The sequence below is a fragment of the Schistosoma haematobium genome, chromosome ZW (genome assembly GCF_000699445.3).
Source record: "Schistosoma haematobium chromosome ZW, whole genome shotgun sequence".
Lineage (NCBI taxonomy): Eukaryota > Metazoa > Platyhelminthes > Trematoda > Strigeidida > Schistosomatidae > Schistosoma > Schistosoma haematobium.
The window spans coordinates 56,286,529-56,300,702 of NC_067195.1; the positions used below are offsets into that span (position 1 = coordinate 56,286,529).

General features: G+C 31.4%; 1 protein-coding gene across 1 annotated transcript in view; it reads right to left on the bottom strand.

Moving 5' to 3' along the window:
* MS3_00010431 (uncharacterized protein) overlaps window positions 1-14,174 on the bottom strand; it is a gene marked incomplete at both ends in the record, with an annotated part of 84,184 nt that overhangs the window by 54,042 nt on the left and 15,968 nt on the right. Inside the window, 7 exons of the mRNA XM_051218796.1 lie at window positions 662-1,435; window positions 1,794-2,366; window positions 4,156-4,353; window positions 6,815-7,189; window positions 7,950-8,026; window positions 12,081-12,195; window positions 13,728-13,859. Of these exons, the coding sequence (XP_051071933.1) occupies window positions 662-1,435; window positions 1,794-2,366; window positions 4,156-4,353; window positions 6,815-7,189; window positions 7,950-8,026; window positions 12,081-12,195; window positions 13,728-13,859 (2,244 nt within the window). The remainder of the gene's footprint in view (window positions 1-661; window positions 1,436-1,793; window positions 2,367-4,155; window positions 4,354-6,814; window positions 7,190-7,949; window positions 8,027-12,080; window positions 12,196-13,727; window positions 13,860-14,174) is intronic.

Genomic DNA, 14,174 nt, shown 5'->3' on the forward strand with positions numbered 1-14,174 from the left:
TTTTGATATTCAAAATTCTTGAAATATGTTTCTTCGATTCTCAGTCTTCCATGTGGTTATTTGTGAAAACATCTATCCAACTGGTATATATATCGAGCACTTAGAACTGCAAGGAAACCAAGTGATGGAATCTTTGTTTTCCACTTTAATGAAGTTGACTAACCATCACAAAAATGTATGGTTTGAGAGATACTGATAGGCGGGATCGCAGATGTGCACTGCCGAGAAATCCCACAATAGGACGAAACGGGCATCTAGTGCTTCCAGGTTTCCCTTAGTGGTCTAGCTTCAATTGACTCATAATCTCAACTATTGAAATTACTATAATATCCACAGAATTTCATTCTGATATAAGTAGTTGTAGAAGCTAGTAAAACTACAAGGCCATAATACTATAAACAGAAAACATCAATGATTGTTAGGCTAATCTATTAATCTGACTACGATGATATCCATGGAGCTAGATGAATAATAGTTAGAAAAATGTTTAGCTGCTAAAACGATTCAATGCTTCACTTCTTATTGAGAAATTAAGTAAAAATATAATAACAACGTGTCTGAAAGTACATCACATCATTAGGACTATTATTATTATTATTATTATTATTATTATTATTATTATTATTATTATGTAAGACTCAACTAAAAAAACTATACTCACTTGTAATTTATATAAAACACGATAAGGTGAAGCATTAAGAAGCATATGTGGATTACATACTAAACTATATTGTAAATATGTACCATTACCATTTCTTCCATGGCGAATTGATTTATACGTTGGTAAACATGCTAATAATAATCGTACAGGATGAAGAAAACTAAATGTTGAAGGAAATTGTGTTTCCCCAAATGATAAATTTGATGACGAAGATGATGAATGGACTTTTTTATTACGACTATTTGATTGTATTAGGAATGATGAATTAAGATATGCAAGTTCCGATTCAGCTAATTCAAATAATAGTTCATAAACTGCTGAATCATTTGATAAACAAACACTAGGTAGAATAATATTAACATTAGTTGTAGGAATCGTTTGATTAGAATTATTTAAATCTGTTGATGAATCAGTTAGAATTTTATTATTATTATTATTACTAAGACTGAGTACAGATGTATCATTAGTGATAAGATGATTTACTTGTAATGTAGATGATGTTTCTAGACGTTTACGGAAATTACTTAAAAAACTAGAAGATTCATCATTTGATAAACAATAATTTTTTGAAATCAATATAGAATTATTGAAACATTCATTTGTCAATTCTAACGTGGATGAATATGAGCCAGCTAATGAAAATGAACTATTATAAGGTGAATTATTGGATGAACCTTGAATAGCAGAAGAAGAAACAGCACTTATGTTACTAACACGATTACGTACACGACTGTTAGATTCTGTATAAAATCGAACAATCAACTGACGATTAATCTAAGAAAAGAAAATTTAAAAAATAAACTATATAAATATATAAGTAAAAATTGTGTAATAGCTTTCATCTACTTAAAGAAGACTGACAGAGGGGTCAAAGTCTATGCATTTTAATTGGTAATACTGAACATCAAGTCATATTGTTTTAAATTAACAATTTCACAATCATTTCAGCAGTATGATAAATGTTATATGCTTCTACTCAAACATTAACAGTTAGTTATTCTTAAGTAAAACTAAAGTTCAAACAACTTTGAATTGTATTTAATTAGCTACATCGTCACAAAATATTTAATCAAACAAACTGAAATATAGTTGCGCTGAACAGTACAAAAGTCTAACAAAAAATATGACTTACTTGAAAGCCAAGTTCACCAATAGGTTTGCGATTTAACACAGTATCTAGAAGTTCATAGGAATTATGTTTACTAACTGATCTCATTTCATTCCGTTGACTGGGTGCATCATGTGAAAGTATAGTCTTTTCGATCGGTTGATTCGACTCACATAAAATGGAAATTTTTGGTCGTGTTTCTTTCTGAAGAGATAAAGTAGCCATTGTCCATGATGAAGATTTACCAGTGTCCTGTTGATTATTTGATTTAGATTGACAACCAAATAAATATGCAGTCGACAAAATATTGGCCCTCTCCCTAATTGAACTAAGAGGTTCATTTGAGTGTGCTAACAATGCTATAGAATCATGATTTTCAAAATATTGTGAATTGTTACTGGATACATTAGATGAACATGATGATAATTTCTTCATAACCTGATTTCCAATTATGGGCACAGGATTAGTTAAAGATACGACTGGTTGACCTTGTTTAATAGTTTCAATATTCAAAAGTAAATGCATATCCCAACCTCGATAAGTACAACCATGAGGTTTCCAATTTGGATACTGAGCACGAGAACCAAACATTTCATCCTATTTTTTTAATAAATAAAACGAGGGATCTTATATCAATCTAGCATAAATGAAATGATATATTTACATAGATCTTCTAGAGAAGAAAATATAACTACACAAACAGGCCCATAATTTACAATAACACAACTTATTTATTACAAAGTAAACTGAGAACATTGGCAAACAACTTTGATTATTATTTACTACTGACATTAAAATTAGGTATTCAAGAATTTCAAGCTTCAATTCAACAACACAAAACATAAGTTGGTATTGAAATTATGCTTCAGTAAAGTGTTCAGTAATTAATTATAGTATTGACAAACTTCAATAGTTTACTAACATGATATCAGTAAATGTTTAGAAACAGTAAAACTATAAGAAGTTTGAGAATAATTCATAAATCGTTGTTCAGTTAACTGTCAATTTTACGAACTCATTGACAGTTAAGTTTACTGAACAATCAAAAAGTCATAGTCGATTGAGTATTAAATAGTTAGTTTGATTTAACAACACCAGAGAATAACTTATCGACTTTTAAGTCGTTGTAACATTAATAAAAAGAATAAATAATTCATACATGTGATGTTTGAATATTCACTAAGTCTAACAGTAAACAGTTACTGTTACTAAAGATGTCACAGTGTTAACACAACAAGGCAGAAGTAATAACCTCGAGATGAATATTTCTTCATCCTTTTTCAGATCACATATCAAAGCAACGAGAATATTTAAAACTTGACAAGTTAAGGCTAGAAAGTTTTGAGTCACAAAGATGTTCCTTCTTTGCACAACATACACCATAATCCATCAGTGTGGTTTGACAAACAATTCGGTATAAGAATAAGATTTTTACAAACCTAATATACAGATGAAAGTACAATTTATAGAAGCATTACATCCCGTGATGATACAATTTGGCTTCAGATATATAAGATTCCTGTAGGCTGACTTCGAGACGGTATGTGATCACATGCACTCGATATATTTTGACTCTACTAGCCTATCAGAAAGGTATGATGTTGTTCCCCATATGTAACAAGTAGCACAGAGAGCAGATGTGAAAATTCATAAAACATGATGAAGAAGAGAGGGAGATAGATAAAAGTGACAGTGAATAAATATTACTAATAAAGTGTAGTCAACAGATCGTTTCCTATATAATCCTACATTTCAATATTTTCTGGAAAGTTTCTAAAAATAGAAATGAATTAGTTTCAACGCAAGATGGCAAGGCTTAAAAAATCATGACATTGGTTCTAGTGATAATAAGTTAATTAAAAAGTTTTCTTAAAAACGCTATTTTTTATTAAGCTACTTACCTGCAACAACAAATGGTGATAATGAAAGGCAAAACATGTATTTGTTTACAGTTTAATCTATTCACTCCGTTCTTAGTATATATATATAAATTAATTTATAGTGTGAAACACGTACATCTCTAGTCACATAACAATGCGATCAGTAATATAATTTCTTATAGATGTAAAACTAAAGCAATGTTATATAAATAACAGTTGTTTTGCTTTTTATTGCTTTCTTACCAACAATTTAGTTATGAAAAAATACTCAAGAAACACATCTGATTAATCAACGTAATACCTGGAATGAGAAACCTGGAAAAACCATGGATAACAAACTCAAAGGTCATTGTAACTGATAACTAACAATGTTTAAATTATTGAATACATGTATGCTGAAGGTGAATTATTAAGTGAACTGTAGTTACGATTTCAATATATGCTACAGCAAAATTATTATAGTACAGAAGTGTTTAACAGATAAACTTAACAAGTGACACACTTACCTCAACTGATTGAATATATGCGTAAACTAAACCTAATAAACGACGTATAGCCAATTTAGCTGCAGTACGAGTACAATGTTTTGCTTTAGTCGCAGGACCAAGTCCTAGCATCAATGAAGCCAGTAATTCGCCAGTCTCTGCCAAAACTGATGTGATTCCATATTCAGTGATTAAACCGCGACCTAAAGCGTAGTTAGTCTGTGAAAATAAGCAAAATGAAAGTGAGGAGGCAGAAGATAACTGCGAAGGCAAGTAATAAAAACAATTTAAACTAATAAATTCTTTGTCAATTCGAATTCTTCCTTAAAAATATATTTTTTTCAGATAATGATGGTCTAAAAAAACAACGAGTAGCTTAGTAGCATTTTATAGATGGCTGGTATTATGCCAATACTATGCTAAATATATTTACATATTCCTTTATAGTATAGATATGAGTGACTACTCAGTCTTGTAACCTGGAGAGTGCCCAAATGTTCACAATACGAATATGGTTTTAGGTGGCTAAAGAAAATCAGTAGAAAACCGTGGTCCTGTATTTCTTGATACCTGGGATGCATCAGAAAGGTATAACTGGAATCCTGAGGGGACTGATGTCATTTAGTACCTATATACGCGCTACCCAGCAATGAAATCAGAGGTGGTACCATCAAACTAATTAAAACATGAGCAAATTACTGTAGGACTGAGATTTCGTCTGGTCCCTATAGCTGATGATAGTTACAAATCTAAGTGACTTAACGCTAAAGTCCTAGAGGTTCCCGAAAGGTTAACTGTAAATCCCTTTCATAGACAAAGTGCACCTCGATTTGTACCTTCAGAACCTTGATAATATAAACTTACATTATGAAAACACAATCGTATCTGGACTGCGAATGCCAGAATATCATTACAACTGGCTGACAAATTTAAAACTGAACAAAGCGAAAGGTTTGACGTCACGGATAGTTCAAATTTTTTAACAGTTACATATTCAACGACAAACATTTGTGATATAATTATTTTACAAAAACAAAGTTATATAACAATATTCTTTCTCTTACAAATATCAAAACAGAATGATACAACAAAGCAATCAATCAAGCAGTGAAATAATCATATGAATCGCAACATAAATAAAATAAGAAAGGAACTTTAATTAGAGTTGTAAAAACTTAATTCCGTGGCTTTATAATTCATCATGTAGGCTGGCAACTTAGAGGCATTAAGTTAAAAGCAACTTAGAACCTGCCACATATTTGCACTGGTACAAATATTACCACGGAATATCATAACAATGACAGGAAACTATCTAGATGAGTACTAAAGTAGTAGAAGTGCCATTATCCCATGGAAGTAAAAGAGACTGAGCAATGAAAATGTAATTTGAAATGGTCGGATGCATAAAAATAGTCTCAAAGTTCTGAACCTTAAGGAAAAGTGAATCCATGTTCGCACTTATAACAGATTGTGGTTCATGTCATACAAAACTTTTAATGACTAGTCACAGTGATTGCATGGACTCTAAACGGGTATTGAGCACTTATCGAAATGGCTCAAACAAACAGCAAATGACATCGTGAACTGACGCTATGTTTTGGTGGTGACTATAATTTATGGACGACCTTTCAGTGGCGTCAAAGTGACCTTGAGAGTTTTCTTAAGCACACAACCTACTCTAGCAACAGACATCAGGCTTCGAAGAAAAACAAAGCAATCTTAGTGTATATTTAGATTGGCTCTACAAATAAAACCATTTCCGACATTATTTAGATTGTCTATATTAATTTTTTATGAAATATTGTGCTTTTTATGTATTTTAGCGGTCTTCAAATATTTCTGATTCTCGACATCGTCACAAAACTTTTAACTAAGAGACAGACAATCTACTTATAAGTAGTTAGATTACTTGAACACAAATAGTCTAGTACGATTGTAAGCAAATTAAACTTGTATTACATATTATTTTCATAGTGAAAGCTGTTTAGAAGAGTTATAAAAAAATATTTAATAATGGATAAAGAATATCTTGTAAAACTATCGAAATAACCTAATACTAAAATGTGCGAAAGATTTATTAATGATGTTCTATCCTATATATCAAAATCAATAATTTCTTCAATTCCAAAACACACACTTCACGAAAAATCAGTAGTGGCACCCTGCCAACCGGCTTTTATATGACCCAAACTTTAAGTATGTTTATCCAAATGTAGGATTATCGATCAAAATTATGTAACAATTCACTTGTTTGTATTTGACAACGGAGACATTTAATTCAATCTTGAATTTAATTGGTGGCCGACACTGATTCGGTACATAGCTTTTAACCAACACTTAGATCGTGTTGTCAATTTTATAGATTTGGTTGAAGACAGACTATATCTTTCTATTTCATTCAAACCCATATACTTTTGCAACCCACTTTCGGGCTTTTTGATTCACTAAATTGTTGTATTCGCTCATTCGTTTGTTTCAGATAACGTTGATAGTAGAACAATACCGGTTCCTCATTTAGAACATAAAATTCCAGACTCAAATTTACAGATGAATTTCATAACGGCCACCCGATCGTTAGCTTTATTTTGTCTTTATGTTTTATTGATAGTTTGCAATATATATGTACATATAACTTCTGGAAACCATATTATAAATATTAAGTTTTTTAACAAAAACATACTTCTAATCGTCGTCTACAAGTATCAAAGAAACGACGATAACATGATTCTGGATCTCGTCTTAACTTTGGTGCTAATTGGCCCCAGTGTACATTTAATAAAAGTAATCTAGCTGGTTTTGCAGCATCTAGAGGTGACTTTGATGACGAGAATGTTGACACTTTGAATGCTCCAATCTGTTGTTGTTTTGATGATGAGTCACCAACACTTGATTTAGTTTCACACGGCTTATCAATAGCCGGGTTCGACTTGGTATATATTTCATGATCTACTAGACGATTTGAATGTCCACCATCTAAGCTTGCATCACTTGATGGTAGAGCAAGGTATAAATCCCACAGAAAATCTAAACCAATTAAATCTGGTCTTTCAACATGCTATAACAAAAAATAAAACAAGTAAATATTCATTTAAACAATGGTTATCTTGAAAATTTGTTTGCAAAAACGAATAAAAGTGTTCATATAACACTTTTATGCATTCACAGAAACTTTTTTTAATGATTTTAGGATCATTTTCATAATGAAGTGACAGTGTTTAATCACTGAATATCAACTCAGTGCCTAAAGTGTTCTGTGTTATACAACAGATGTATTTAGGCAATTTACCTGTGATTGGCTAACGAGAGAGAGGACAAACATAATGTATCATATATAACTGACTAATTTTCTGTTGTAAATGACTTAGTACACTTTTGGTCTTAATATCTGATTCTTGATTAAACAATTAGATAAGAGCATCTGTAATCATGATTTAGTACACTTTAAAGTTATCGAAATAATAGACTCAAAACTTGTTGCTTCATCCGAAGTGGTCATTCATATGCTATATAAAGTTCAAATTACTTTTAAAAGTTAGCAGTAATGAAAATAAGTATCAGGTATAATCCTATCCATATCTATAAAAGACAATCTGAAATATTTCACTGTTACTATATAGATCACTTTGTTTTTTTAGATTATAAATCAGATTTAATTACAACTCTACCAATCTCGTATTGAAAGTTTCTTCATACAAAATAAATGCCATCTGTTATAACATCTTATTCCATTTCATATCAGTATATTCAGACTTCTTAAATGGAATTTCTATAATACAGGATAAAATTATAACTAATATTGTAATTTAATCACGTACCCACGATTTTGCCACTTGTTTCATACGACCTTCATTTAAATTGACTTTCTCAAAAAATCCTTTGAAACATTCAAAACCTAAACCACAACAAACAGCAATAATATCGAAGAAATAAAAGTAAACTAAAATATAAATATAATGAATTTTTATATATTCATTTAAATAAATTACATAATAAATCATCAATTGTTTATGTCCTAATATTGTATTATATAAAAAACAAACTAATGAGGCGATTAAATATTTACTTCTCTTCATTTTGTTATCTTCTCACTATATTTGCTAGATGAAGTATATTTTTGATTATTTGGAAGAAAAAAAATCATAACTTGAGAGAATTCATCCCTAGAGGAATAAACAGGATTTATATTACGTCTGAAATAAATGAAATGGAAAATAAATAAGTTCAATACTTTTTCACTGTATAAACATATACAATTCAGTAATCCGTAATCAATCATTTAGTAAAATGTAGTATAAATAGTTGCTGAATATATCAGTGCATATATATATATATATATATATATATATATATATATATATATATATATATATATATATATATATATATGAAGAAGTAAAGTTTATGATTGCACTTGACATTCAGTAATTTATAAGAAGCAATGATATACAACATACAACTCGACCTTATGGCTAACAGAGATTGAATTACTTCAAACTGAATAGATGAATAACTTGAAAGTTCTGATTTCCATTTTACAGTTCAGAATTAAGACAAATATTGGAAAAAATCGAAATTGTGTGTTAGATTCACTATTCAATTAGTTAAACGTGTGTCAATATTGACATGACTTAAAAAATGTAGCAAATGCGCATCACAGATTCTCCTTAACGGGGCTACTATTGAAAGATTGTGGAACATCGGTAATCTATTTTCACCTTAGCATTAGACTCAAAAGTACGTAATAATGACCCCTCCCATGGATAAAATATAAGCAAAATCGTAATAAATACTATCTACAAAATAAACCAATCTTTACTAAACCCTTATATCATTTCTTAAAGCGATAACCTGTACAAAAAGTAGGAATTCATCTTTTTCATCATGCCTTCTATGAATTATATAGGAGAACTGATCATCGCTTAGGAGATCATTTTCGAGTCCCAAGCAAACAGATTTATTACAAAAACATCCAAAAAACTGTCAATACTGTACACACTATCCAACCTAGACGATAAAGGTTAATAGATAAAAGAATGGATAATTTACAGCAAAAAAGAAGTCACGCAACAACTAATCAACTTTCACTTTGTGCATCATTCACATTCCTATACTTTTTAGTTTATCTACCCAAATTAATCAATTAGCATATCACAATAATCATAAATATGCATAAAGTAAACGAGAACGAATTATTTTCCTTAAAATATTATCTGAAAAAGTGCATCTAGCTAGAGTTTATTATTTTTTTCTTTTTTTTTTTTGAAAAAAACATGCATTGTAAAACAAAATTTGTTCAAAAAATGTGAACAATAGTACGATTGATGCAAAAAAGATAAACATTTTATTTTGGGAAATGTTTAACAGATATACATATCAGCAGATTCATATTTTGAAAAAATATTAGACTGACAAATGCCATTCATCTATAACTTTTCTCATGAGAATTTGATAAATTCACAAAATTATGAACAATTTCGGAACAAACATTTGCTGAAGACCATCCAAACTCTTTGGATGGTATTGTAGTGAAAAAGAACACGAATGGGGACAATCGAATGTATTAGACACGGAATTACAGAGCATCTCACTAAAATTTGAGAACCATATAGTAAAAGTTAATTTGCAAAATATCAATCTATCGTCTCAAACCTGATCGTTTCTTTTGCAAATATCAGTCCATTGTCTTAGATTTCATTGTTCATGCATTTCCATACTAATTGCGTTCCGGTCCCGTTCTTTCCTTATCGATCTTCTGCTGAAATACATTCCATGCCTGACCACCGTTATATACTACTTATGTGGATATAAGTGACCAATACCACAGTATGTCAGAAGTTGTGGAAAAATACTAACCCAGTTGATTGACAATATCTTAACATATTTATCCATTTATGTGATAAAACATTTTTTGAATTCTTTGTTTTGTCTGTCCAAAAGAATATTGTCAGTTAGTATTGTTTATTTACGGCCTTTTCAATAGACAGGATCTGACTGCAACTTGGTCGGTTTTGATTGCTATTTGAGGTATACATGTGGAAATATGTATATCGTCGTTCCTCGTATAATATCACCGACTTAAATCGCGCTGGTGAATAACGGAATTAAATAAGTCGAATACGATAATGGATTTTTGAATACATATATTTCGTACACTCATCTGGACAAGAAATGAGAAGGATAGAAGAGAGCGAAACAAAGTGACGCGCGGTGGAGGAGGCTGACGAGCCAACGCCATTTAATCAAGCGTTGATCAATATTTATAGCCAGATAAAAATAAGTTACAGATATGTGATGAATAGAATAAGAAGTGAACACACATATGTGCTCATGTGAAAACAGTCAAGGTTGATAAGTGAACAATTAACAAGGTCAGAACGTAACTCAAGAAGAATGGATGAATTGGCCAGTCCAGAAGTTAGAATAAAGTACATGGGCTTAACATAGTAACCAACACTACAATCTGTTTTGAACTTCAAGTACATTCAAATGATTTTTTATGCATGAAAATAATCCTAATAATATGACAGATTAATTTACTAAACAACAGTCAACGTGCTTATTATCAATCAGAAGTTATTTGATACAATTTATCATACTATCCTGTTTTCTATTTCTTGCCATAAAAAAATATTAAAAATACTATTTCATACACACACTTACTTACCTACGCCTTTTACTCCTCGTGAAGGAACATAGGCTGCTCACAAGCATTTTCCATAGAACTCTGAACTGGGCAATCATTTCCAGCTCCTTCCAGTTGTTATTCATCCTTTTCACATCTGATTCCATTTCCTGACGTAATGTGTTCTTTGGCCTTCCTCTTTTCCACTTCCCTTCAGGATTCCAAGCTAAGGCTTGCCTCGTGATGCAGTTTGATGATTTCCTCAAAGTATGTCCTAACCATTTCCATCGTCTTTTCCTAATTTCCTTTTCATCTGGAAGCTGGTTTGTTCTCTTCCACAGTAGGCTGTTGCTGATGGTATCCGGCCAATGGATGTTGAGTATCTTGCGAAGACAGCTATTTATAAATACTTGCACTTTCTTGATGATGGTTGTAGTAGTTCTCCAAGTTTCAACTTCGTACAGTATAACTGTCTTGACGTCCGTATTGAAGATTGTGACTTTGATATTAGTTGAAGGTTGTTTTGAGTTCCATATGTTTTTCAATTGTAGGAGTGCAGCCCTTGCTTTGCTAATCCTTGCATTCACGTCTGCATCGGATCCTCCTTGTCCATCGATGATGCTGCTGACAGGCTACTTGAAAGTTTGCACCTATTCCAGAGCCTCTCAATCAAGTGTGATTGAGTTGGTATTCTCCGTGGTGTATTTAAGGACTTTGATTTTATCCTCGTGTATGTTGAGGCCTACTGATGCAGAGACTGCTGCTACACTGGCTGTCTTTTTCTGCAATTGTTCATGTGCATGCGACAGGAGGGCTAGGTCATCTGCGAAGTCCAAATCGTCTAATTGGTTCTGAGCTGTCCATTGTATGCCGTGTTTTCCCTCAGATGTGTAGGTCTTCCTAATCCAATCGACCACCAGAAGAAAGAGGCAGGGAGAGAGTAGACAGCCTTGTCTGACTCCGGTCCTTACTTCGAATGCATCTGTCAGCTGTCCTCCATGCACTACTTTGCACTGTAGTCCGTTGTATGAGTTTTGGATAATGTTGACAGTCTTCCCGTAGAAAACTAACTCGCTAAAAAAACACTAACCAGAAAAAATAATTCAAACTACACATGAGAACCTAACAAAATAAAATGAGTTCATATTATTCTGCACCAATCTTCATTCTTGCTCCGTTTAAAAACACTATTCTTTAATTTCATCATAAAAATACATTAGATTAAAGAAGATTGTTTTAAAACTTTTCACTGATAATATTCACAGTTTATACAAGAATAAGAAAACAATTTGTAAAAAGAAAAAAGACTAAGTGTCATACTTACCAGCGATTGAACGAAATAAAGCAGGATTTGATTTTAAAATCACTTTTGTAAAAACAAATGCTTGAGCATCAGTATCAAGAAAATTTAAACATGATGAAAACCAAATAAATGCTTGCTAAATTCGATAAATTAAAAGAAAACAATCAAAGGAAAGAAATAGAAATTAATTTATTCAAACGTTAGAACATTTTTTTTAAGCGAAATATAAGTTCAAATAGTCAAAATTTAAACTAAGATTTGCCTCATATCACAACTGGAAAAGTAGATGTACGCAAACAGTGGTTTTCTTTCAATATAAAACTATTCCGGAATATAATTCATGGTCAGACGTATATTCTACTTTTTAAAAAAAACGCCTAGTAAATGAATTGGACATGAGTGTTTTGTGAGACTACGAATTTTTCTATACAAATTAAAAGAGGTGCCATAATGGAGCGAAAAAACTGTTAATTGCTTCATGTTTGTTTGCTCAACTTATCAATATAGATTTCTGATTAAAACTAAAAACTCTTTGATAAGCATATATTGTCTGAAGTAAAGATGAGTAGTATCTGTCAATGGGATCGTGAGTTCTTGATTCTACTGTTTGCCACTGTCCATCTTTACTTAAATGCTTGTCACGTCATAGTAATATCGAAGTAATCTGACAACGATACACACATACGAAAAAGAGATTGACCGGAAGTCCGCCTCTAACACCAACAAAAGGGAATTTCAAATATCATATATTGCCTTTCCTGGAATTAGCGATATACATATAGTTATAAACAAGTGAATAATGATATAACATTCAACCTGAATTCTGAATTCCCTCCACTAAATTCATTATACATGGTAGTAATAGAAAAAGCTACTGAATTCTCGCTCGTTATCAATATTTCTGCAGTTTTCAGCAATCTAACATTTAAAGTGAAGAGAAATTTGCGAAATCGACTTGTATAAATGATAAAGTCATATATGAGGATGAACAAAAACAGATATCTGACATCTAACATTAAATTAATCAAAATAAACAAAGATTTTTTGTTAGCAAATAAAGTGTATTAACTTCACTGTTTAACCAATCTCACTTCAAAAACATTAGTAGGATTTAATGATCACATAGTAAATTAGTAGAATATGAATAAGACATTACAACATAATATCTCTTTTCTAAATAAATCCAATAATCTGAACATCGTACTTAACAAAAGTCATAGCATATAAAATACCAAATATTTCCTATTTAATCTCATTTGTGTGTAGATACAATGCAAAAACATACGCTAAAACTCGTATTTGTGAGCAATAAAAGGCCATCCAGTTAAGTCGGACACCCACCAACAAAGACTGGTTAAATGAATTTCTGAATTTTGACAACAGGGAAATACGAACGCTTACAAATAATATCATACGTCTTGGACAACGGCGTTGTTATTTAGACTCAACAGCTTAATGAATAACGTTTTGGTATTTGAAGTGATTACCATTAAATTTCAATCTCACTGTGAACACTGGTATGAGGGTATGACTGCCAAGTGGGACAAAATAGGTATGGTGAATTGCATTGCTAGATACAATGCAATTAGTATGGCTTCTAAGAAATGACTTTGAATAATACTTTAAATCACATAAACAGTAGAAAATAGTTGTAGAATAATACATCACCTCACGATCAAATGGGGCAGCACGCGTTTGACCAATCAATGTTTCCCATAAAGCTTTCGCACGTTCAACGCTCAATGTTAGTTCAGCGTTTCGAAGTAAGAAATTCAAAAGGTCAAAATGCCGTTTGATTACCTGAATACGAAAAACAGATAAATAACGGATATTAAAAAGAAAAACATTCAACAGATCTGATGTAGAACTATGCGTAAATAGAAAGTAAACTCGATAAAGGTACTTTGTACGCTGACGAAATCACACTGAATTACATCGAGTGTTTTGACAGATTAGCTTCGGCAAGTTGGTATCAGGCATTAGCTCAACCTTCTTTTCCAGTTTTAAAGTATTTTATTCCTTATAAACATGAGATAATCTAAAATGCATTATTCAAATGTCTGGATCACCATAACTAACATAACGTAGAGATCTTGTAACAATTTTGACTGATAT